At 42.7% G+C, this 27,166-nt stretch overlaps 2 protein-coding genes across 2 annotated transcripts; both read right to left on the reverse strand.

Annotated features, from left to right (window-relative positions):
- Positions 1-1,769: 1,769 nt before the first annotated feature.
- LOC308660375 (olfactory receptor 9G4-like) lies at positions 1,770-2,711 on the reverse strand (the record flags this gene model as incomplete). Its single annotated transcript, XM_081314734.1, has 1 exon — positions 1,770-2,711. One exon carries the CDS (start codon positions 2,709-2,711, stop codon positions 1,770-1,772), a length of 942 nt encoding a protein of 313 aa, XP_081170860.1.
- A 14,938-nt stretch (positions 2,712-17,649) lies between these two features.
- LOC308660376 (olfactory receptor 9G4-like) lies at positions 17,650-18,591 on the reverse strand (the record flags this gene model as incomplete). The annotated part of the gene is made up of 1 exon (XM_081314735.1): positions 17,650-18,591. The coding sequence occupies one exon, from the start codon at positions 18,589-18,591 to the stop codon at positions 17,650-17,652; it is 942 nt and encodes a 313-aa protein (XP_081170861.1).
- Positions 18,592-27,166: the final 8,575 nt, after the last annotated feature.

A 27,166-nucleotide genomic window follows, 5' to 3' on the forward strand; every position in this document is an offset into this window, starting at 1 on the left:
TTTTGAAGCATTTCCTGTATAACACTTTATTTTCCCAACAGCAAGCCATGATTTAATTTGACATAATTTAACTGGTAGGATCTTGATTCTGTGCAGAGGCTGAAGTCTGTTACATGACAGCCAGTAAGATGGGTAAAAGGAGGGATGATAAGATGTCAGGTATATCTGGGCATGTGATTTCAACTGTGAATCAAACTTTATTTTCTGTTATAGTGATTTAAATGATGACGAGTTCCTGAACCATAAGCACTAAATCACGGTGTGTCTCCTTAGAAGCCTCTTATAGAACAATATTCATATGTTTTGGGGTGGTGATTTACAGTTAGAAGACACCATTGTGTGAAAGAAAATGGGCAGACTAAGGAAATTAAGCATTTGCTATTCACCCACAGCCTGGAAAAAAAAGGTTTTGTTTTATAAGCCAGGGAGGGGGTATAAAGTTAGGGGGTTTGGGGACAAGAGTCCCAAACAAGAAAAGCTGCTGTTTTATTGTTATACACCAAACATTCGTATGGATAGTGCTTTGGATGCCAAGAAGATATTATTGTGGAATTCATCTATGGATCTGTGGAGATGCCTCTGCAGTCCCAATCTGGTAGCGCAAAATCTATGGCACAATGGGGACACTGAAAGTCCATTGTTGTAGCAGTTGTGGATATTATTCTAATGGTGTCATTCAGGTTTTCCATCAATCTTTGTTGTCATCTCTCTTCAAAGCCAGAGGAGCCTTCATAGCACAGGGCTGGGCAGCCGGTTCTGTCAGCAGCCACCGCTTCTAGTTCCCTTGGCTGGATGTCACAGAGGCATAGAGTTCCCTTTATAGTGTCTTTGTAGTGCTTGCATGAATGATCTCGAAGTCTCTCCCCAGTCTTTAATACAACATACAGCAACTGGCAAGGCATATAGTGGTCATCCATTCTCCACCCCCCACATTGGACCTCTGATAATCAGGGAGTCAACACTGGTGGACATTCATGATATAAGACCCTCAGGTTGGAAACAGAGTCTTATCCACAAGTACCGAGGATGGGCAGAGGATGGGCATGTGAAATCTCTCCAGATATGTGTCATTGCTACACAGTCCAGGAATGATGTCTATGCTACACAAACAACAACAGGTGAATCTTTGAGAATGAAATATAAAGTGTTATAAGATGCAAAATAAAGATATGGTAATTGGTTTACCTGATTTGAGATTGCATTATGCAGGTGGTTGTTTAATTTGGATGAAGGAATGCACGTTGCTGAGAAATAGAATGTTAGAAGGATATGACTTGAGATTTGGGTGGTACAATTTATGATACAATAAAGCGAATATTAATGCACATTTTAAAAATCATTTTATTAGATGTGCTATTATGAGAATTTGAAATAGATATAAACCTCCAACCAGAGAGAGCCTAAACATATTTAGTGGCTGACACTACTAGATTAGCAGCAGTAAAAGTAACAACATCAACAATAACACAAAGCAAATTAAAAACTGACAAAACCATTTAAAAAGTCTGAAATAAACAGTCAGGGTGCTGCTAGCTTAGAAGAAGATTGGGAAAGTATACATATGGAACAAAATTGAGAAAAGTAAGTATGGGGAGTTTGAGCTGATCTTTGAAATTAATTCTGAACTTCTGACTTTCTCCACTTTCTTTTAACAAGGAAGCAAATGGGGGAAGGAGCAAAGAAAGAAAGTGGCTGGTTGACTGGCAGACACTGGAGCAGAGAGGTTAATTTCCTCATCTGCAATCTGCCCTAAAGAAGGAGATTGCCATTTATTTGTGTGCTGTGAATCTCCCCCAGACTTTCTTGAAGGCTGCCTTCACATCTTTGTTGCGTAAGCTGTAAATCAAAGGGTTGACCAGAGGGTTGACTACCGTATAGAACAGTGCAGTTGCCTTGTCCCAATTTGGAGTGTGGTAAGCATTAGGTGTGGAGTATATGATGAGCATGGAGCCATAGAAGAGGGAGACAGAGACCAGGTGAGCCGAGCAAGTAGAGAAAGCCTTGCGTCTCCCTGCAGCAGAACGGATGCGAATAATGGCTGCCACAATACCAACATAGGATTTCATGATGACAGCAATGACTACCAGCAAAGTGAAACCAATGAGAGCAGTCAGGATGAGTTCATAAACTCTTGTGTCATCACAGGCCATTTTCAAAAGTGGTGGCACATCACAAAAGTAGTGGTTTATGATATTACTACCACAGAAACGTAGACGGAAAGTGTTACCAGTGTGTGCAACAGAATTGGCAAACCCCACTATATAAGACCCCACCACTAGATGGACACAGAGCTTCTTGGGCATGGCAATGGCATAAAGGAGTGGGTTGCAGATGGCCACAAAGCGATCATAGGCCATGAAGGCCAATAGGAAGCATTCACTCAAGCCCAATCCAGCAGCGAAGAAGAACTGGGCTGCACAACTGACTAAGGAAATGTGGTTGTTCTTGGACAAACAATCATATAAGATCCGAGGAGTGTAGACTGAGGAATTCCAGACATCCAGGAAGGAAAGGCTTCCCACAAAGAAATACATGGGTGTGTGCAAGTGGGAGTCCAGGTAGATCAGGGCTATGAGACCCAGATTCCCAGTCAGCGTTAGGATGTAGGAGACCAAGAATACCACAAAGAGAATTGTCCGTAGAAATGGGTCTCTTGTAAACCCAACCACCACAAAATAAGTAACCAATGTGTGATTGTCTTCAAGTTCCATCTTTTCCCATGACCTGCACAGAGAGGAAAACCAAGAGGAAAAACAAACAAGATGTTGCAGTTTTAGGCCCTGAACTATGAATTAATGTTGTAACTTTGAAAGATATTTTGAAAACAGCATATGTTTCTTCAGGTTTTTGAGCAGTTTGATGGAATACTGGCTTTACATGAAAATATTAGCATTACATTCTCATTGCATTAGGTGCACATGATTTTATGTTTTGCAAACCTTTTAAAATATCTGGTCATATAAAACAAACAAATAAATGTTATTGTGAGTTAGGACAATCAGCACACAAGTTTAAACAATAACTGCAACAATACTGTCAAACATTCACATCTGCCTCTCCCTGGTTTTTGGCAAGGTCTAAATCTGCCAACCTAGTAGTTCGAAAGTACATAAAAATGCAAGTAGAAAAATAGGGACCACTACGGTGGGAAGGTAACAGCGTTCCGTGCGCCTTTGGCGTCTAGTGATGCCGGCCACATGACCACGGAGACGTCCTCGGACAAGCGCTGGCTCTTCGGCACCAGCACCAGTCTGAACATCTGACTGACTGTGTGATGAACATAATTAATTTTTAGTAATAACATTAAATAATTACTGCCAAAATTCTTCACTGGAAACTTGGCCCAGAGGTTTGGATTTCAATGTACTGCATGAATAACTGCTAGAACCATAAAATTGAAAGCGTTTTGGAAAATCAGTGGGTAAGATCTTATAGGACTTTTATTATCCAGGCAGAGAGGCGTCTGGTTCAAGACATGCCTGATATAGCAGTTATTGAAAAGAAGAAACTTTGGTTCATTGAAGTGACTTTACCAGGTGATGCTATGATTGAGGAGAAACAACTGGAAAAAAACAGATCAAAATTGAACACTTCTGGAAAAAGAAATTGTTGTTATACCAATTGTGATTGGAACCCTTGGATCAATACCTAAAACAGATCAACCCCCGGTCCATGGAATGGCACCAATCCACAGCATGCCTGAAACTGGGCCTTGGAAACAAGCGAAGACCCATCTGTGGGGTGTAGGCAGCCCATGAAGCCATGCGCCCTCCGGTCCACGGAAAAGCCTCTTTCCATGGAACCAGTCCCTGATGCCTAAAAGATTGTGGGCCGCTGACATAAAGGATTTCCTCAATATCTGGAAATATTGAGTTGGGGATGGAACCTGAATATTCTAATTATTCAAAAGCTACCTTGCTAGAAATTGCTTATATTTGTTAAAGGCTACTTGTTTGTTTATGACTTGAACTGAACTGTAGATTGCCCACTCATCATCATCATCAACAACAACAACAACAACAACTATGAGACCAACCATTATAATAATTAATAAAGATCTGGCAATGGATATGAGCAGGAAAATTGAAGAAAGAGGCAAAGGGGCTAATTCTCGCTGCAGAAGACCAAGCATTAAGAACAAATGATATAGAGTTTTATACTATCAAACATCTGTACTAACATGGGTAAAAGAATGGATAATTCTTAGAAATAAAAGGTTGTTATATTTGGAGGGCCATGATTTACAACTTGATTGGCATGCTTTCTTATGGTATGGGAAAAATAAAATTCATAAGTATTTTCAAAACCACTATATAAGAAACACATTATCACTAACATGGGAAAAAATAAAATGTAAAATATACTTGAAAATTCCAGGATGGCTTTAACAATGGAAGCATTTCTACATCCAAACATAGTCAATTTCAAGAAAATATGGGCATATAGAAATATTCTAAATTCTGAAGGGAATCTAAAATCTAAACAAGAGATGGAATATCAGGGTATTAATCTATCATGGTGGGCATGCTCACAAATGCAAGTTAGATATGATAAAGATGTTACACTGTAAGGATTTTATAAAGAGCAGACCTTGTTTGATCTGACATTATTAACTTCTAATGAGAAATTAATTAGGAAAATCTATAACCTTTTATTCAATTCGAAAATGGAAAATGAACAAAGTAAAGAAACAATGATAACATGGGCAAAGATTTCTGGATATAATATAGATTTAGAAAAATGGCAAAACTTGTGAGAAAGAAACTATGAATTGACAATATCAACTTCCTACAAGGAAAACTTATATACAATTTTATATATTTTATATAAAATATAAAATAAACCTTTTGTATGAAATGGTATAGGGTTTCCTGCCTGAGCAGGGGATTGGACCTCCAAGGTCCCTTCCAACTTTATTATTACTATTATTATTACTACTAAATTTTTTTATAAATGGCAGTTGCCACTAGCAAGATTAGCAAAAATGTTTAAAAATATGTCAGATAGATGTTGGAAATGCAAACACAAGTCAGGTACTTCTTATCATGTAGGGTGGACAAGTGTTAAAGCAAAGAGGTATTGGACAAAAATACATACTTGGCTAGAAAGGATGTTGGGAAAACATGTAGATTTTAAACCTGAACTTTTTTTATTAGGTATAATGCCAGAAAAGATTGATAAATAAAGTATATATTTGATTCTACATGTGATAACAGCAGCAAGAACCATATTCACAAAACACTGGAAAAATGAAGAAATACCATCAGAGGAAGAAATAATTAAAAAAAAATACTAGAATGTGCAGAAATGGACAGACTCACTTTGAGGTTGAAAGAAAAAGAAGAAATAGCATACTTTCAAACTTGGGACTTATTTTATCAATGGCTGGAGAAGAAAATAAAGGATTAGGAATTAAATTTGTATTAGTGAATGATAAACTGAGACAACATGTTTGTTGAATACTGAATTGTATGAAAAATTAGTAAAAAATTTATATATATATAAAAGAACAAATGCATACAAAGAGAGAACAGAGAAGACAGCAACAGATAGCAAATCCCACCTCTTAAAAACAAAACAAAATGAAACAAAAAATCCCGAAGCAACAGTGGACTATCTAGTTGGCTGCTGCAAGAACATTAGATAGATTGATTACAAACAACAGCATGACAAAGTAGGGGCCACAAAGGAAAAAAGAAATGAAAGCACGAGGGTTTATAATAAAGCAATATATAGTATTGTAAATTAAGACAAACAAAATCATCCTACTAGATTATTTTTTTTGGACTGAGATGGACCTAGAGGTACTCTTGCAGCAACAGAGAATAGGCAAGGTGGTGGCTTCATGGTTGGGAGGGGAGGCATGAAAGAGTTTGAGCTCCTGACAAGATGAGGCCACTCTCATGAGTTTGGGGAACCCTGGATTTGGTATGGCCTCCCACTGATAAAGTACAAGTGAGGAAATGGACATGGATAAATATCTGGTAAGATCCAATGGTCCAGTTTTAGAAGAATGGATGTATTCTGAGTCTGTAAAAAGCGGAGGTGGGGGGAATTGTGTCTATGAATTTGATCTGAACTATGGTTATATCAACACCTCATACGATAGGTAAAGAAGGGATTCTATTCTGGAAAATGAAAAAAAAGTAAGAATGAAGGTCCTCTTACCCAAAATCAGCATTCAAAGAAGATTCGTTGTTATTTATTCACAATCAATGTATCTGAGGTGCTTGCAACCATAGGTCTAGCATCAAATTAATATTTGAACATGTTCCCATCTCTCATTTTCAACCTTGTGTTTGGCTCATACTTCTCCTTCCCTTATTATTATTATTATTATTATTATTATTATTATTATTATTATTATTATTATTATTATTATTATTATTATTATTATTATTATTGTTGTTGTTGTTGTTGTTGTTGTTGTTGTTGTTATTCAAACTTACTATCAATATTCTGGCATCAAAGATCTCCAAATATACTCCCAATGCTCCCAATATTTTCCAAAGAGATTACTAAATTGTTTACTTTTGTCATTTTTTTCTTCCTAAGTTGTTTCTTTTTCATCACTGATTGCAATACCTTTCAGTAGTTTAACATTTTGCAGCTTATCTGCATTGTAAGTTCAATTCCTTGGTTAGCATCAATTCCTTGGTTAGCATCTCCTAAATTTCTTCCAAATCTCAATTCCTTAGTGTCATTTACTGCATGCCTAAATCTCTCCTTTCCGTTCTCTAAAATATCCTGATCCCCAAATTATCTCACATGAGCATGCCCTCCTTTCTTGAAAATTTCCTCTTATTTATGGAGCCAAAATAATTCTTAATATTCGCATGGAGAATATAGAATTCTATCTTCTCTGAAGCTTTTCTCAGGGGTTTTCACTGACATGCCCTGCTCTTTGTTATAAAATCCTAGAAATCTATATACCAACTTACTAAGTTGTTGCATTTGATTGTACCCAAATGTATAACTACACTACAGCTTCCCTTTCCAAATTTCACTAGAATAAGCAGGCACATCCCATCCAAAAATATCTGAGCAAGATTCCCCCGAATGTGGGGAAAAGAAAGAAGCAGAAGGACTTTCTCTGTTTTAATGAGAGTCCCAAATTGTTTGGTTGAAGCTGACTGCTCCTCTCTGATTGCCGTTCAAGCTGTCTTTGAAAATGCATCACATTGATACAAGCGACAGACAAGGTCCCCGGTGTTGTTATGTAAACTGTGGGCCTCATTGGAAGACCTTTCTTGTGGACTAAAAAGAGTGTCCACTCTTCTTCCTGGTGTCACTGAGTGACCCCATCTTTAGCTGGTGGCACAGCAGAAAAAAATTGACCTCATTTCCCTGGTGGAACTGCGTGCTTTTCGTCCAAGGTTCTTCCTGAGATTCATCACTTCAGGGTGTTGCCCTCTCTGCTTAGATTCAGATTACTGTCCCCTTTCTTCAAAGCTGTGAACAGCACTCTTTCCACTTCATGGAAGTCAGCAGTTTAGGAAATTAAACATTTAAAAGATGTACTGTGAACAGCTTTCCCTGCCCTTTCTCAGAGATCTGCCTGAACTTCGTCTTTCAACTCCCATTCTAAGGCATTGTCGGAGGCAGGACTGACTCCAGCCTTTCTTTAAGAAAGGATTGGAAAAAGTAACCGCCATGCAGAAGATGCCTGGAGCTGCTTCTGAGTGGAAGCAGAAACTGAAAAAGGGAATTACTTCTGAACAACGTGGAACATCTACTCATGGAAGGGCAAGAATGAACCAATCTGAACGTGGCTGAAACAGTCTTTGCACTCAAATGTGACAGAAAGGCCAGAAAACAATTGATCAATAATAGAAAATCGGGGGACAAGCTCACTAAATGCCATCTAAAGATGCCAAACTTACCTGAGTGAAGGAAGCGAAGTGTATTTTCCCACTTAGTCTGATTTGGACAGGCTAATAAATCAACCTATATGGGAGCTTAAGATGCCTTCAAGTTAAGTAGCATCAGTTCCCTGTGGAGGTACTTAGACTGAGTCTTTCCTCTGATGATCTGAAGGTGGAACATCAATATTTACAGGATTCAGGAAGGAGAAAAATCACCGTTCCCAGGAGAAAAATCACCATTCCCTGAGGCTTACTGAGATCTCCAGGTAAGCAATCATCTTCCAGGTTGAGGGCCCTTAGAGGTCCATCCCCAATCATCACTAGTCTCAGAGCCATTTCTGTAAAAAACAATGGTGGAGTGTAGACTTCTTAATATTCATCTCTTTAAAATTATTGTGATTATTTATTTAAACAGGTTTTACAGAAAAATGTGAACATATAAAGAGAGAGAGAGAGAGACAAAAAAGAAATAAATAAAAGAAAACAATAAAAGAAACAATAACAAACTGAAGAGAAAAAAAATTATTGTACTAAGAAACTGCCAGTCAATCTTAGAGTGAATGATAACCAAATCTGAAACCCTGGTTCTAAAGTGATATGGATTCAAATGAAAACTAAGTAAAGTGAATGAAGCTGTCAGAATTCATTATATCCCATTCATAATTCTCTATATGCATGTTATAAAATCTTACACCCTCACTGGATTCTGCCATTTCTCCAAGGAGGACAGGAGAAGATGTTAGTTGGCCATCTCTATCCAATTAATGCAAGATTGTTTATTCAGTCTGCCTGCAGGTGTCATTAGAGCAGGGGAAAAACCTTTGAACTGAGAAGAACAAAGAAAGGGGGGGAGAGATCTAGTTTGTATCTCCGATTACAATCTGAAAGGGAGGAAGTAATTGTCGTAAAGGCATGGAAGATTTCTTCTCCCATGGAAAATTTTGACACCTGAACTTTTATTGATCCGGGACTGACCAAATGGACTAAAGGGAGGGGTTTTCACTCAGGGACAAGTACCAATCTGTAACACAGTTTCAGATCCTGTCTAGATTTTCCACTAGCCATCATGTTTTAGTAAAAGTTCCTTTTGGACAATTCTGTCTCCAAGAGTTTTTCTTTCCTAAGACGTGGATGGGGGTGGATACTGACATTAGACAGGATCTGCAGTAAGAGTCAACCTGGTAGGAAAACCCTTACCAGGGGACTTTGCAAAAAATACAATGTCTAATGATGAAGCAAGGCAGGAGGAAAACCTCATGGAAAGGGAGTTTTCCCCTCAACTGAAACCCCACCAATGGTTGGAAGCTGAAGCATCAGATTCCTCTGGGGAAGAGGTGATGGAGACGCACGACTGCAAACTGCGGTGGTCGATGGGCGTTGGAAGAAAAAGTGAGTGGGAAAAGGCATCGAGGAAAGTGACCCTGAGGTGAGGCGGCCACCAACCTGAATGGAGGCAAGAGATGGAGAGCTCCCTGCACGTCAGTGAAGAGGAGTGGGTCCTAGAGAGAGCTATTGACCTGATGAAGAAAACCCTTAGCTCACTAAGAGAGGAGAAAGCTGAGTACCGCAGCCACAGCAGCACCTGGGACCACAACTGGAGAGACAGTGGGGGGGATCCGGTACCTGCAACACTGGGGCCATCTGCTGGAACAGGAGTTGCTGCCTCACAAATAACCCCCCCCCCAGAACCACAGATGGGGATCAGGATGAGGGGCAATACTGCCCGCGGCGCAGACAACGATCCATTCAAAGACTTCCACCCCTGGAAGCAAACTTCAGGGGGGAGCCACCACGCTTGGGGTTTTTCCTAACCCAAGTCCTCAGCTATATGGAAGAATATGGACGGGACATCCCCAGTGACAAAGCCCACATCCGTATCGTACAATCTGCCCTGGATGGACTGGCTGCAGACTGGGTGATGAACCTGCACGACTCCAATGCCCCAGAACTCAACGACTTCAACCAATTCATGTCATCCTTGAGGAGGCGGTTCGAGGATCCTTTGGCTGATCGTAAGGCCCAGGAGAGAATCAAAACAGTCAGGCAGGGCAGACGGCCAGTGGCTGAATATACCCAAGAATTCTGAGCCATTGCCAGCAAGCTGAACTGGCCAGAAGATATCCTTATTAGCCATTTCAAAGATGGGCTAAACTACGACCTGTATGATGCTTGCCTGGATTGGATTCTGGTCTACACCGCAGGGGCGGTGGACACCTCGGAAGACAGCTCAGAGGGAGAACCTTTGGTAAGTGGATCCGTTCCACTGATCCTTAAGACAGTGACTATTGTTGTGATTCAGGGTCAGCCTGTGGGTTCGGCAGTTGGGTCGGATGACTCAGAGGAGGCGGGGGGTGTTGAAGAGCTTGCTGAGGGGGTTGGAGAGCTTGCTGATGAGAGCCCTCAGCCAGGCCCCTCCCACCTGGTCACGACGGAGACCCAGCTGTGTGAGCCTGACAGTGTGGATGAAGATGACCCACAGCTGGCCCTGTTCAAGGACGCCCGACGCAGGAGGCAGTCAATCAGGAGTAAACAGAGGAAGGCAATGGGGCACCTCGGAAGGAGGCAGAGAGAAGCCACGCCCTGAACTGTATAAAAGGGGAATGCGTGGGAGGGCCGGTTTGTTGAAGGCAACCGCTTGAATAGCTCCTGTTTCATGGTTCGTGTCTTGTTTGCTTTTGTATCCATAAATTTGGTAGGCTTAGTTCCAGCCTCTTGCCTTCTTGTAAAAGGGGTTGTCCCTGCCTTTTCTGCAGGGCCGGTAGCAGGCTGGTACAGAACAACTATATTAGCTTTCTCTATGCCTGAAACAGTCAAAGTAAAAGCCCTAATAGACTCTGGTTGCACCCGCTGCCTCATCAGCCCGACACTGGTGAGGAGATTGAGCATCCCAGTGAGGAGACTAAAACAACCAATCTCCTTTTGCCAATTAGATGGGTCAATAGCAGGGGGGGCAGTTACCCTAGCCACTTTACCAATTCACCTATCCCTGGGGTCTCATGAGGAAGACATAACGTTTGTAGTGGCCCCAGGCATGGAATGCCCAATGATTTTAGGACTGGAATGGCTGAAGAAATGGAACTCCAGGATAAATTGGAGGACAGCAGAACTAAACTTCCCAGAGGGGGAGCCTAGGAGCTTAAACCCTGAAAGCACCTCCTCAACCCAAAGAGAGGAGTCAGCATCGGTGGGGGAAGAGAAGCAGTTGCCAGAAATACCGGAGGAATACAGGGACCTTGCTGAAATTTTCAGTGAGGAACGGGCAGATGAGCTTCCCCCCCACCGCCCCACAGACTGTGCTATAGAATTCAAACCTGGAGCAAAACTTCCAAAGCCCAGGATGTATGCCATGAGCCCAAAGGAAATGGCAGAGATGGAAAGATTCATAAATAAAAGCTTAGAAAGAGGATTTATTGAGCCTGCCAAACCCAAAGTGGCTGCCCTGGTCCTGTTCAGGGGGAAGAAGGATGGTTCTTTTCACTTGTGTGTGGATTATAGAAATTTGAACACAATTAGTGAATGTAATCTGTACCCCCTACCCCTAATGAAGGATATGCTATCCCACCTATCGAAAGGAAGGATTTTTACTAAACTAGACCTGAGGGAAGCATATTACCGCATTAGGATTAAGGAAGGAGATGAATGGAAGACTGCATTCAATTGCCCAATGGGTTGCTACCAGTTCAAAGTACTGCCATTTGGACTGCAAGAGGCCCCGCAGTATTTATGCAATTAATTAAGGACATGTGAAGAGAGCACCTATATAAGGGGGTCCTGGTTTACTTAGATGATATCCTTATTTTTACTGAGACCAAAGAGGAACATATCAACCTAGTCAGAGCATTCCTCAAAAAGTTGTGGGCTGCCCACCTATATGCTAAACTATCAAAATGTGAATTCCACCAGGAAAGAATAGACTATCTGGGGTATCGCATATCCCCAGAGGGCATTGAAATGGACCTTGGGAAATTCAGGGCAGTATTAGAATGGGCACCACCACGGAAGCAATTGCAAAGTTTCCTGGGATTTGCAAATTTCTATCGCCACTTCATCCCTTCATTTGCCCAAATAGCCCTACCCCTCACAAACCTGTTGAAAATGAAGGAGGGGGGGTCCTCAGTGAAACCCAGCCAGCCTCTGAAGTGGACAATGGAAAGTCAAGCAGCATTTGAGAGGCTAAAGAGACTTTTTTCTGCTGAACCTGTCCTGAGACACCCAGATCCTGATAAAACTTTTGTAATACAGGCAGATGCTAGCGATGTAGTGGTGGGAGCCGTATTATTACAGGAAAATGATGAGGGGGCGTTGCAACCATGTGCATATACATCCAGGAAACTCATGGAGACAGAACAATGTTGGCCCACGTGGGAAAAAGAGGCATATTCAGTGAGATGGTCGTTACTTACATGGTGCCAGTTCTTGGAAGGAAATAAAATCCCCTTCCAGGTCTGGACAGACCACAAAAATTTGGAAGCACTAAAAACACCCAGGAAACTCACTCCTAAGCAAGCCCGCTGGTCCCAACATTTTCACCAATTCAATTTCACTCTCAAACACTTACCGGGGGGGGAAGAATTTCCTGGTGGATGCATTATCTCACATGCCCCAATATAACAGCACACGGACCACTGACTCTAAACCACTTGTGCCTGAACAACAACTGGCAGCACCAGTCACCACCAGGGCTCAAATAAAAATGAAGCCGAAGGTGGATAGCCAAACTAGAATAGAATTCCAAAAGTCTTTGGAAAATGATGAATGGTTCCAGAAAAATAGACATGCGTGCTCAATTAAAGATGGACTACCCTGGGTGGGTGAGACGTTATACATACCTGCCACCCAGAGGATCAATTTCATGTAACTGTGCCATGATACAAAATCAGCAGGGCATTTTGGGTTTGTAAAAACCTTACACTTAACTAAAAGGCATTTTTGGTGGCCATCTATGAAAAAGGACATAGAAAGCTATGTGGGTAGCTGTCAAATTTGTGCAATGGCCAAGAGGCTGCAAGGGAAATCACCAGGACTGTTACAACCGGTGGCAAACCCCTCAGCCCCATGGAAAGAAATAGCCATGGATTTTATAGTGGAACTACCAAAAAGCAACGGGAACACGGTAGTCTGGACTGTCACAGATCTGTTCTCTAAACCAGTGCATTTCATACCTTGCCAAAACATCCCTACTGCAAAAATTTTAGCAAAACTTTTCGTACAGTATATTTACAGATTGCATGGGGCACCACAACGCATCATATCTGTTAGAGGGGTGCAATTTACATTGGCATTTTGGAAAGAATTTTTATCCCTTTTAGGAACTACCCAAGGACTGACATCTAGTCATCACCCTCAATCGAACGGTCCATGTGAAAAGGCTAACTCAGTGCTTGAGCAATATTTAAGATGCTTTATTAATTTCCAGCAAACAAACTGGACGGACCTACTGCCTTTCGTAGAAGCAGCATATAATAATGCAGTCCACTCCAGCACAGGTTACACTCCTTTTCAAGTAGCTACCAGTCAAAGTTTCAACCCCATGCCAGAACTAACTCCAGCCGAATCGGTAACTCCCGAACTGAAAGAGTGGATTGCTCAATTACAAAACAACTGGCCAATCATTAGGAAAGCTTTAGATGAAGCTAGACATGCACACAAGACACAGGCGGACAAAAAAAGAGTAGATCCCATATCATTCAGGGTGGGAGAGATGGTATATTTATCCACAAAATACCTTAAATCACTACAACCCTGTAAAAAACTCGGACCAAAATATATTGGACCTTTTCCAATTAAAAGAATCATAAACCCAGTAACAGTTGAATTAGGACTACCCAAAAATCTTAGACAAATACATCCAAGTTTTCACTGCAGTTTACTAAAAAGAGAACAACAGTCACCCCTACGAACAAACCCCACCACCACCTCCCATCATGGTGGAAGGAGAACAACACTTTGAAGTGAAGGAAATCCTAGATTCCAGGAAACACCATGGAGCAATTCAGTATCTAGTAGCTTGGAAACACCTCCCCTCCTCAGAAAATGAGTGGGTCAATAAACACCACGTTAAAGCACCAAAGATGCTTAAGAGGTTTCATACAAAATATCCGAACAAACCAGGCTAACATTTATGATTTATTTCCTCTACAGATGGACCTATCTTTTTTCTAAGGGGAGCAGATTGTCAGTATCCATTTATACCCCATTCATAATTCTCTATATGCATGTTATAAAATCTTACACCCTCACTGGATTCTGCCATTTCTCCAAGGAGGACAGGAGAAGATGTTAGTTGGCCATCTCTATCCAATTAATGCAAGATTGTTTATTCAGTCTTCCTGCAGGTGTCATTAGAGCAGGAGAAAAACCTTTGAACTCAGAAGAACAAAGAAAGGGGGGGGGAGAGATCTGGTTTGTATCTCCGATTAGAATCTGAAAGGGAGGAAGTAATTGTCGTAAAGGCATGGAAGATTTCTTCTCCCATGGAAGATTTTGACACCTGAACTTTTATTGATCCGGGACTGACCAAATGGACTGAAGGGAGGGGTTTTCACTTAGGGACAATTTAAAAGTACCAATCTGTAACACAGTTTCAGATCCTGTCTAGATTTTCCACTAGCCATCATGTTTTAGTAAAAGTTCCTTTTGGACAATTCTGTCTCCAAGAGTTTTTCTTTCCTAAGATGTGGATGGGGGTGGATCCTGACAGAAGCAATTAAATCTTTATTATGGAGTCCAGTGTGAAGGACAACTCCCAGATAATGGAAACAAGAATCTTGCTCAGTCTTTTGGTCATTTAAACTCCAGGAATGGCTTTTGGGCCTTTTGGCAAATGGCATGATTTTGGTTTTCTGGTAATGGAGTACTAACTAGTGTTCCCTGCAATATTGTGCTAGTGCTTCCAATGCTCTTTTAAGGCCTGTAGGTTTCCTGAAAATAATACTGCATCATCTGAATAGAACAGAGATGTATCTTCCAGTAAATGTTTTGAGGATGGAAATTCATATTGAGGAAGAGGCCCACCATGGAGTTAATGTAGAAAGTAAAAAGGAGTGGGACAATAATATACTTGCTTCACACCTTTCATAGTGCTGATGAACTTGGAGAGGTTGTCCTGGGCATTACTTTTATTTTGAGTGATGTTCCTTTTTGATGCATACATATTAAACAAAGTAGATGTTGATCAATTGAGGAGGTCTCGAACTTTCCCCCCGCACGTGCTCAGCAATGGGGTAAGCTCCTGTTACTTGCCCCAAGTCCTGCCCACCTAGCAGTTTGAAAGCATGTAAATGTGAGTAGATAAATAGGCACCACTTCATTGGGAAGGTAACACAGTTCTATGGGCCTCAGGGTATAGTCATGTGGCCAAATGACCAAGAAATGTCTTTGAACAATGCTAGCTTCCTAGGCCAAGAAAGGCAGATGAGCACCACCCCTTAGAGTTGGATGCGACTGTACAGGAAAAACCTTTACCTTTTACCTTCTAAAGACTATGGAAATGACATACAAGGAGGTTGTGTTGCAGAAGGAGAATTTTTCAATGAGATGATAGACTACTAGAAACTCACTAATGGTAGATCAGCCTTCTCTAAAGCCAACCTCCTCTTCTGCAAGTATGTTTGCTTATTCCAGCCATTTGTTGAATTTGCATTGTTGGCATGTTGCATAGAGTTTGGCTAAAGTGGATAATTTACAGAATCAGAGAATCAAATCAAACAATAAAACTGTTGGAAGGCCTTCCAGTCAAGCCGCTAGAACCCTAAGCTTCTAGACAAGGGCTGAGGTCTGTCACATGTCAGCCACAAAGGTAGGTGGGGGTGGGACGATGAGATCTCCAGGCATATCTGGACATCAATTGCATGTGATTTCAGCTGTGAAACAAACTCTTTTTTCTGTTAGAGTGATTTAAATGGTGATGAATTCCTGATCCCCCATCAGCACTAAATCACCGTGTGTCTCCTTGGAAGCTACTCATAGACCAATATCCATATGTTTTGGGGTGGTGATTTAAAGTTAGAAGCCACCTTTGTGTAGAAGAAAAGGGGCAGTCAGAGGAAGTTAAGTACTGTACTATTCACCTGTAACCTGAAGGGAAAAAATCACCATCTTGATGTAACCATAAAGGTTTTGTTTTATAAGCTGGGGAAGGGGTGTCAAGTTGGTGTTTTTTTGCACAAGAATACACCAAACATTTGTATGGGTAGTCGTTTGGGTTCCAAAAAGATATTATTATGGAATTCATCTATGGAGATGGCTCTGCAGTCCCAGTATGGAAGCTCAAAGTCTATGGCACAATGGGGGCACTGGAAGTCAATTGTTGTAGTAATTGTGGGTATTATTCTAACAATGTTTCTGAGAGTTTTCAATCAGTTGTCTTTTGTCTTCAAAGCCAGGGAGCCTTCATAGCATAGGGCTTGGCAGCAGGTTCTGTCAGCAGCTAGAGCTTCTAGTTCCTTTGGCTGGATGTCAAGAGGCATAGGGTACCCTTTATAGCAGGGGTGTCAAACTCAATTTCATTGAGGGCCGCATCAGCATTGTGGTTGCCCTCAGGGGGCCAGGTGGGTATGGCCAGGGTGGGCGTAGCCTACTGGGTGGGCATGGCTAGAGTGTGTATGGCCTACTGGGTGGGAATGGCCAGCTCTACATCCTTTGCATCAAGGGTACCTATGGGGGCCTGGGCAGGAGTGGGACAGATCTGAGGGTCTCTGGCAGAAGGAGGGTCTCTGGGCCACTGCCAAGGCAGTGGGGGCCGTTCCCTCACTGTTTCCAGGATGGCTTCGTGGGCCACATGAAACCACTTCGCGGGCTGGATCTGGCCCCCGGCCCTTGTGTTTGACATGTCTGCTTTATAGTGTCTTTATAGTGCTTGCATGGATGATCTTGAGGTCCCTTCCCAGTCTTTAGTACAACATACAGCAACCATGCAGTGGCCATCCGTTCTTAAGATATTTTCCCTCAACCCCACCCCTAAATTGGACTCTGATTATCAAGAACTCAACCCTGCTGAATTTTGCACGATCCAAGACCCGCAGGTTGGAGACACGTTATTGAGAACAAGTGCCAAGGATGGAGCAGAGGATGCCTATATGAAAGTTCTTTAGATTTTTAATGTGCCGTTGGTGCAGAGTGAAGGACACATGGATTTAGGTATATCTTTAAGGTGTTACACGATGCAAAGGAAATAGGAGGATTGGGTTTACCTGATTTGAGATAATATTTTGCACATTGTTGTTTAGTTTAGATGAAGGCATGGATGTTACTGAGAATTAGTAAGCTTTTGTAGTTAGAAGAAGATAAGTTGAAATTTGGGTGGCATAGATATTTATGGTATGATAAAGCCAATATTAATGCATATTTTGAAAATCATTTTGTTAGATGTGCTTTTAGGAGAATTTGAAATAGATAAAAACCTCCGACCACTAAACATATTTAGTGACTCCCATTGCCATAATAGTAGCAATAATAGCAACAACATCAACAGCAACACAAAGCAAATTAAAAACTGCTAAAACAATTTAAAAGTGTGCTGATGCTATTAGGTTACAAGATTTGGAAGTTACACATATGAGATAAAATTGCTGATTAAGAAAAGTATGCATGGGGATTTTGAGCATAGGGGATGATTCCTAATCTTTGACCTTAAGTCTTCTGTCTCTCTAACTTTCTCCACTTTGTGGAGGAAGGAAGTGAGGGAAGGAGGACAGAAGGAAACTGGCTGGTTGGCTGGAGGGCATTGCAGCTGAGAGTTTATTTTTTCTCCTCTGAAGTCTACCCTAAAGGTAGAGTTTGCCATTCATTTGTATGCTGTGAATCTCCTCCAGACTTTCTTGAAGGCTGCCTTCACATCTTTGTTGCGTAAGCTGTAAATCAAAGGGTTGACCAGAGGGTTGATTACTGTATAGAACAGCGCATTTATCTTGTCCCAATCTGCGGTGTGGTGAGAGTTGGGTGCCGAGTATGTAATGAGCATGGAGCCATAGTAGAGGGAGACAGAGAGCAGGTGAGCCGAGCAAGTGGAGAAAGCTTTGCGTCTCCCTTCAGTTGAACGGATGCGAATAATGGCTGCCACAATACTAATGTAGGACTTCACAATGACAGCAGTGGCTGCCAGCAAAGTGAAGCCAATGACAGTCGTAAGGATGAGTTCATATACTCCTTTGTCATCACATGCCATCTTCATAAGTGGTGGCACATCACAGAAGTAGTGGTTGATGATATTACTACCACAGAAGCGTAAGCGGAAGGTGTTACTGGTATGTACAATTGCATTGGCAAACCCCACCATGTAGGCTCCTACCACCAGCTGGATACAGAGTTTCTTGGACATGGCTGTGGCATAAAGGAGTGGGTGGCAGATGGCCACAAAACGGTCATAGGCCATGAAGGCCAATAGGAAGCATTCACTCCCACCAGCTGTAGCAGAGAAGAAGAACTGGGTTGCACAACCCGCTAAGGAAATGTGGTTGTTCTTGGACAAACAATCATATAAGATCCGAGGAATGTATACTGAAGAATACCAGACATCCAGGAAGGAAAGGCTTCCCACAAAGAAGTACATGGGTGTGTGCAAGTGGGAGTCCAGGCAGATCAGGGTCATGAGGCCCAGATTCCCAGTCAGTGTTAGGATGTACAATGCCAAAAACACCACAAAGAGAATTGTGCGTAGAAATGGATCTGTTGTAAACCCAACTACCACAAAATCAGTAAGCAATGTGTGATTATCTTCAACTTCCATCTTTTTCCAAGCATATCCTATTTAGAGAGGAAAAACAAGTAAGGGTGATGCATTTTTGTGCCCTGAATAATGAATTCATGCTATGATTTTGAAAGATGTTTTGTAAACAATTTATGATGTTTGCTATGCTGTTGCTAATTTTGACCCCAAACTGATTTGGCGTCTGGTTTCTGACATTGTGTAAACATTTACATAGTGTATGGTTTACATGAAAATAATGTTGTATCCTCTTTGCATTAAGTGCACTTGACCCCATGTGTTTTTCAAATGCTTTTCTATGACAGCTTTTAGAATATAAAAGAAACAAATGAACAAACAAATATTGTTGGGAGTCAGCAGGCATATGATTTTAAATAACAATAATCATAACAACAATTTCTGGAAAATTGCAAGAGAAGGAAGACCAACTTGAGTGTAGCATTGATTGATTACAAGCAGGTATTTGACTCCCCATCATTTGACTGGATAGTCAAGTGCCTAGAAATATGATTACAAACAATGACTGATTATAAAGTAGCAACAATAGTGCATTGGAAGATCTGCAGGAAATGCTATTTGCCTGCAAGCAAAAACTGGTGGTACCATAAAATGGCGAAAGTAATGGAAAATGAAGAAGCTAAAGTGCTCTGGGACTTTACAATTCAAACAGACAGGCAGGCACATGCCACATAACACCCCCAATGTAACAATTTCAATAAGAAAGACAAAGCATTTGGCTAGCAGATATGGCAGTACCTGGAGGTTGCAGATTAGAAGAGAAAGAACTAGAGAAGATAACAAAAGACAAAGAACTGCAAATAGAAATAGAACAATTGTGGCAAAACAAAACAAAGGCAACTTGGTTGCAATCCCTAAACAATTGGACCCCCATTTGAATGTCACTGGCTTTGAGAAAATCACCACTTGTTAAAAGCAAAAGGCAGCTTTATTCGGAGGAGCTTACATTCAGTGACAATACCTTTAACACTGTAAAACATCAACATCTGCCTCCTCTAGGTCCTTGGGAAGGATTTGATATGTGGAGAAAAATGGCTAATCCAGTCTGAACATCTGGATGGCAGTGCCAGGAACCCTAATTAATTATAAATGATAATATTATTAAATAGTAACAACTGCCAAAAATGTTCATTAGAAACGTGGCCAGAGGTTTGGATTTGAACGCACAGCATAAAAACTACTAGAACTATCAAGTTGAAAAGGCTTGGGAAAACATCTTATTGGAACTTTTTAGATCTGAACAGACAGACATCTGGTTCATGATGTGCCTAATATAAAAAGTTATTGAAAAGAGGAAAGTTTGGCTCATTGATGTGACTTTACCAGAGAATGCTAGGATGGAGGAGAAACAACTGGAAAGATTGAAATTGAACCCCTATGGAAAAAGAAATGTGTTGTTATACGAATTACAATTGGAGCCCTAAAGAATTCCCTCAATATCTGGAAATATTGAATTGGGGGTGGGGGAACCCTGAATACCCTAATTTTTCAAAAGCCACCTTGCTAAGAACTACTTATATTGTTAAATGCTACTTGGTTAGCTCTTGGGTAGGACTTGAATCTAAATGTAGATTACCCACAGAGAAGGGACTGCATTAAGGACTGTGATAGGATCCCTGCCTCAGTGCCTGCATGCCCAACTCTGCTAAGGAAAGACTTCTCTTAATGAAGCAGTTCTAACCATGTCTATGTGAAGAGCACCAGGGGCTGAAACAGACGAGTGAGTAATCCTGAGCAGGAAAAGTCCCAAGGTGGACAAAGGAGAGAATCAATCAAGGGCATAAAAATGAGAGGAGAAATTTGGACCTGAAGGGAATACATGTTCTGCGCTTAAGAGACATATCACTGCCTTCTGCCTTCTGTGTTATAAAACTGCTTTTAAATCAGTGCAGTAAAGCATCCCTTTTAAAAGCTTAATTTTGTAGGGACAACAAAGGAAGAAAAATGAAAGAATGTGAGTTTGTAACAAAGTAATACGTAGTATCCCAAATTAAGACAAACAAAATCATCCTAGTAGGTTTTATAGGACTGAGATGGAGAAGAAAATCTCATGATTACTTGCACAATGGCAAAAGTAACAACAAAGCCGAGAATAGCCAAGTGGGTGGCTTCAAGATTGGGAGGGAAGCATGAAAGACTTTGGGCTCCTGACAAGATGAGGCCACTCTTATGTGTTTGGGGAACCCTGGATTTGGCATGGCCTCCCACTGATAAAATACAACTGAAAAAAGGGACGTGGTCAGGTCCAGTAGCCCACTTTCACAGCAGTGGAAGCATTCTCAGTCTGTAAAAACTGGTTGGGGGGGGGGAGGGAAGGGGAATGATATCTATTAATTTGATCCAATGTGATCTAAACAATAATTATATCAACATCTCACACAAGGCAGGTAAACTGCAAATCTTATTTCATCTATCTTCTCTGAAGCTTTCCTCAGTCATACAATCCCTGGGTTTTCCAGAGCCCTATAGCTACAACTAGGTTTCACTGACATGAACAACAGAACAACAGAATAACAGAACAACAGGGTTGGAAGGGACCTTGAAGGTCTTCTAGTCCAACCCCCTGCTCAAGCAGAAAACCCTATGCCATTTCAGACAAATGATTGTCCAACTTCTTTTTAAAAAGCTCCAGTGTTGGAGCACCCATAAGATCTGAATTCAAGTCATTCCACCAATTAATTGTTCTAACTGTCAGGGAATTCCTCCTTAGTTCTAGCTTGCTTCTCTCCTTGATTAGTTTCCATCCATTGCTTCTTGTCCTGCCTTCAGGTGCTTTGGAGAACAGGTTGACCTCTCATCGTCGTGGTAGCTCATCAAATATTGGAACACCGCTATCATTTCAGCCCTAGTCCATCCATTGTTCTTTGAATAAGTTGTTCTCTTTGATTATCCCCAAAATGTATAATTGGCATGCAGCTTCCCTTTCCAAATTTCACTAGTATAACCAGACACACTCCTGCTAAAAAAAATCCAAACAGGATTCCTCCAAATGTGACAAAAAGGAAAAAAAAACAAAAACAGAAAGATTTTCTGTTTTGATGAGAATTCCAGATTGAATGCCAGAAGGTGGCTGCTCCACTCTGTCTGCCATTCAGGTTGCCCTTGAAAGCACATCTCTTAAATAAAAGCAACAAAGAAAGGAGGGTGCCCAGTGCTATTGTGTTAGCTGTGTGCCTCACTGAAAGACCTTTCGTGTGGCCTAAAGAGCATGTCCACTCCTCTCCCTGGTCTCAATGAGTGACCCCATTTCGTCAGAGGAGCAACAAAAATGATCTGTCCTCATTCCTCTTTTTCACCAAGGTCCCTCCTGAAACTCATCGGATCAGGCAGTTCCAACTTCTGCTAAAATCCAGATTACTATCTCCCTTTCTCAGAGGTGTGAACAGCTCTCTTTCCAGTTCATAGAAGTCAGCTCTTTAGGTAAATAAACATCTCAATCATGTGCTGTGAAATTTCCCAGTCCTTTCTCAGAGCATTACCTGGACTTTGTCTTTCAACTCCCATTCTAAGGCTCTTTCCAGAGGCAGGGCTGGAAGAACTGACTATCATGCACATGATGAATGGAGCTGCTTCTGGATGGAAGGAGAAATTGGAAAAGGGAATCACTTCTGAACAACGTGGAACATCTATTCACAGAAGGGCAAGAATGAATGGGTTTGAACATGGTATAACAGTCTTTGCACTGAGATGCGACAGAAAGGACCAGATAAAACAATTCACCATGTCTTACCTGGAGGAATAATAGAATCTCCCTAAATGGCATCTAAAGATATCAAACATACCTGAATGAAGTGAAGTGTATCTTCCCACTTAGTCTGATTAAACAAGCAGTAGGAGAGCCTTCTGTTTTCCTAAATACAGTATTTCTTCGAATTAAGCATAGTATTCTTTCATATTAAGAAGCCATAGTTCCCTGTGGCAGTATTTAAAACTGAGTCTTTCCTCTGATGATCTGAAGATGGAACATCAGTATCATGCCAAAAGTTTTTTCTTAATTCCTCTGAAGGGAGTTTTGTCTAAAGATACAGGAAGAAGAAAAAGCACCATTCCCTGAGGCTACCTGAGATTTCCAGAGACACAAACTTCTTCCATGTTGAGGTCCCTTAGAAGTTAAGCTTCATTATCACTTGTCTCACGGTCTTTTCTGTAAAAAAAAACTTCATAATGATCATCTCTTTAAAATTTTTATAATTATTTACAGAAAAATACAAAGATACAAAGAGAGAGAGAAAAATGAAAGAAAACAAAGAAAGAATAACAAACTGAAGAGAAAAGAGGGGAAAAAAATTAGTGTACAAAGAAACCTGTCAGTCAATTTTAGAGTGAATGATTAACCAAATGTGAAGCTCTGGTTCTAAACCTACATGGATTCAGATCAAAACTAACTAAAATGAATGAATCAGTCAAATCTTTCTTTATTATGGTCTTGACCCCCTGGGCTAGCAGAGTGAAGGACAACTTCCAGATACCTGAAACAGGAGACCTGCTCAGTCTTCTGCCCATCTGAACTCCAGGAGTGGCTCTTGGGCCTTTTGGCAAATGCCATGATTTTGATTTTTTTGATAACTGAGTACTAGATAAAGTTCCCTGCAATATTTTGCTGGTGCTTTCAATGGTCTTTTAAGGCGAATAGGTATTCTTGAAAGTAACGCTGTGTGGTCTGAGTAGAACAGAAATGTGTCTTCCACAAGTGTTTTTTGGGGGGAGGGGTATTCATGTTGAGGAGAAGGTCTCCCATGGAGTTGATTGACACATTTCTTAGTTCTGATGCCCTTGGAGAGGTGGTCCTGGGGATTACTCTGACTCTGAGTAAGATCCCTTCATGAAGTATACATATTTTTTAAAAAAAGATGTCACACAATTGACGAGGTCTCCAATTTTAAAGTCTCTGAAAGTGGCATATAGGGGTGTTGTGTTGCAGAGGGAGTATTTTTCTATGAGATGTAGACATTAATGTACACATTAAAGGTAGATCAGCCTTCCCTAAATTCGTGGAATTTCCATTGTAGGTGTGTTGCATGGAGTTTGGCTAAAGTGGATGATTAACAGAATCAGAGAATCAAAGGGTCAGAAGGGACCTTGGAGGCCATCTAGTCCAGCACCTACAACTCTTAAGCTTCATTATATTTTGGAGATAAACTCCTCTGCAGTAGTTTTTGTGCATTTTTTTTTAAAAATAGAAGCATAAGTGCAAGAAACATTAAGCTTTGCTTAAATCTTTTTAAAATAGTTTTAGGTTTATGGGTTTTTAAACAAGCTCCCTTTAATGCAGAAAAAAATATTTTTTTGAACTTTTTACCTTGTTCTAAAAGTTAAAGACACATTATTATTATTATTATTATTATTATTATTATTATTATTATTATTATTATTATTATTATTATTATTATTATTATTATTTATTTGGATTTATATACCGCCCCTCTCCCGAAGGACTCGGGGTGGTGTACAGGGCAATTAAAACACTATATACAACACATAATATACAAAAATTAAAATAAATTAAACCAAGTAGCCCTAAACAATAAAACACGTTCTAAAATGTAAAATTTAAAATCTAAAATCCCAGTCCCTCAGTCCAGGCCGGCAAGTTCAAATAGCCAAGTCTTCAGGTCACGGCAGAAAGAGCGAAGGTCGGGAGCCATCCGGAGCTCAACAGGGAGCTGATTCCAGAGGGCAAGCACGCCCACAGAGAATGCTCTCCCCCTGGGGGCTGCCAGTCGACATTCCCTGACCGACGGTACCCTGAGGAGGCCCTCTTTGTGGGAGCGCACAGGACAATGGGAAGTTAATGCTGGCAAAAGGTACTCCCGTAAATAATCTGGACCCATGCCATTTAGGGCTTTATAGGCAGTGGCGTAGCGTGGGGGGTGCAGGGGGGGCCGGCCGCACTGGGCGCAACATCTAGGGGGCGCGACCGGCGGGCTAGGGCAAGGCTGCTCGTGAGCGAGGGGTATCTGTGCCTGCGCCGACACAGAAACGCTTCTCTCTCCGGGTGGGGGAAGGCTCGGCGGCTCTCTGGGTCTATATACGCCTCTGTATGCGCACGCCGCCGCGCGCTCCCACGAACGAGAAAGAAAGAACGGCAGCGTCGGCGTCTGCGAGCCTCGCCAGCGGCGGCATTCCTCGGTGTGGGCGTGCCTGCGTCTTTGGGTGTGAGGCTTTCGGAGAGGCTGCCTTTGGCTCCTGGTACTTGCAGCCAGTGTAAAAGAACAGGTCTGTGAAAGCGGGCGAGAATTTCAGGGGGGTGGGGGGGACGGGAGATCGCGGGAGGCTCGATTCTTCTTACGCCAGGGGGGTGCCAGGCGTGCGGTGCGAGAGCGAGGGGGCGCAAATTACTTGCCTTGCCCCGGGTGCTGACAACCCACGCTATGCCACTGTTTATAGGTCATCACCAGCACCTTGAATCTCACCCGGAAGACAACTAGAAGCCAATGCAGCTCACGGAGCAGAGGTGTTACATGGGAGTATCGGGAGACCCCCATCACAACTCGCGCAGTCGCATTCTGCACCAGCTGGAGCCTCCGAGTGGTATTCAAGGGCAGCCCCATGTAGAGAGCGTTGCAGTAGTCTATCTGAGAGGTCACAAGCGCATGAGTGTGCGTAGGGCATCTTGGTCCAAATAGGGCCGCAACTGGCGCACCAGGTGAACCTGGGCAAAATCCCCCCTGGTCACAGCTCCTATATGATCTTCTAAACTGAGCTGTGAGTCAAGGAGGACACCCAAGTTGACACCTCACCCTCTATAGATAAAGTTGGAATAGAGTGGACAACCCAAGATGCCGGTATGCACAGCCACTTGGTCTTGTCGGGATTTAGACGAAGCCTGTTCCTCCCCATCCAGACCCTCACCGCCTCCAGGCAATGGGACATCACGTCGAGGGCATCACCGGGTTGATCTGGGGTGGAAATAAAAAGCTGGGTATCATCAGCGTACTGATGATACCCCACCCCCAAACCACGAATGATCTCACCCAGCGGCTTCATATAGATGTTGAACAGAAGGGGCGAGACGACCGACCCCTGAGGGAATCCACAAATGAGAGGCCTCGAGGACAACCTCTGCCCCCCTGCCAACACCGACTGCGAACGACCCAGGAGGTAGGAGGAGAACCACTGTAAAACAGTGCCACCCACTCCCAACCCCCTGAGGTGCCGCAGTAGGATACCATGGTCGATGGTATCAAAAGCCGCTGAGAGGTCTAATAGGACTAGGACAGAGGAGCAACCCCTGTCCCAAGCCCGCCAGAGATCATTCACCACTGCGACCAATGCCGTCTCCATGCTGTACCCGGGCCTAAAGCCCGATTGGTAGGGGTCCAGATAATCCACTTCCTCCAGGAACAGAGGAAGCTGATGTGCCACCACACTCTCAACAACCTTCGCTAAAAAGCGAAGGTTGGAGACCGGACGATAGTTGTTCAAAATGGCCGAGTCCAGGGCAGGCTTCTTGAGGAGGGGCCTCACCACCTCAAGGCATCAGGGAAGCTACCCTCTCTCAAAGAAGCAGTTATTACCACCTGGAGCCAGCCTCATGTCCCCTCCCGAGCTGCATAAACCAGCCAGGAGGGGCACGGGTCCAATAAACACGTGGTGGAACTCAGCCTCCCCATGATCCTGTCCACTTCTTCTGGATTCACAGGATCAAATTCTTCCCAAATAATGTTCCCAAGACTGCTCGATTCCCCATCGTCAGACTCTGCCCAGTCGGAGTCCAAGCCGGCCCGAATCTGAGCGATTTTATCTGCCAGATATTGACTAAACTCCTCGGCACGACCCTGCAGGGGCTCCTCCCTCACCTCCTGATTCAGGAGGGAGCGAGTCACCCCAAAAAGGGCAGCCAGGCGATTATCTGCGGATGCGATGAGGGCAGCGAAGTAATTACACTTCGCTGCCTCCATCGCTGTGAGATAAGACCTCGTGAAGGTTCTTAACTGCAATCAATGAGACTCAGACCGGCTGGACCTCCAACAGCTCTCTAGGCTTCATCTCCGACGCTTCATCTCCCGGAGCTCCACGGAGAACCATGGTGCCCGTCAGGATCTGCGCTGGGTCAGGGCCCGCATGAGAACAACGCGGTTGAGTGCCTCCGTGGCCGCCCTTTCCCAGGCTTCCACTAAGGCATCGACCAGGCTGTGAGCGAAGGTGGCAGGCACAGATCCAAGCGCCTCCTGGAACAATTCAGGGTCCATTAGGCGCCTGGGACAGAACCACCTGGTCAGTTCCATAACCCCGCGACATGGGGGGGCAAAACGGAAGGCCAGCCGCAGGAGGTAATGATCGGTCCATGACAGGGGTGTAATAGCTGGAGATCCCCCTCCCAGATCATCAAGCCACCGTCCAGATAGAAAAATAAGATCAAGTGTGTGACCCCCCCCATGAGTTGGGACCTGAATTACCTGGGTCAGGTCCATGGCCGTCATGGAGGCCATGAACTCCCAAGCCAACCCCGACGAACCTCCTAGGGATGGCAGGTTAAAGTCCCCCAGAACCATAAGTCTGGGGAACTCAACCGCCAACCCAGAGAGGGTGTAGAGGAGCTTGGGCAGGGCTGCTGCTACACAGGTAGGGTACCCCA

The sequence above is a fragment of the Vipera berus genome, assembly GCF_964194415.1.
Source record: "Vipera berus genome assembly, chromosome: 1".
Taxonomy (NCBI): domain Eukaryota; kingdom Metazoa; phylum Chordata; class Lepidosauria; order Squamata; family Viperidae; genus Vipera; species Vipera berus.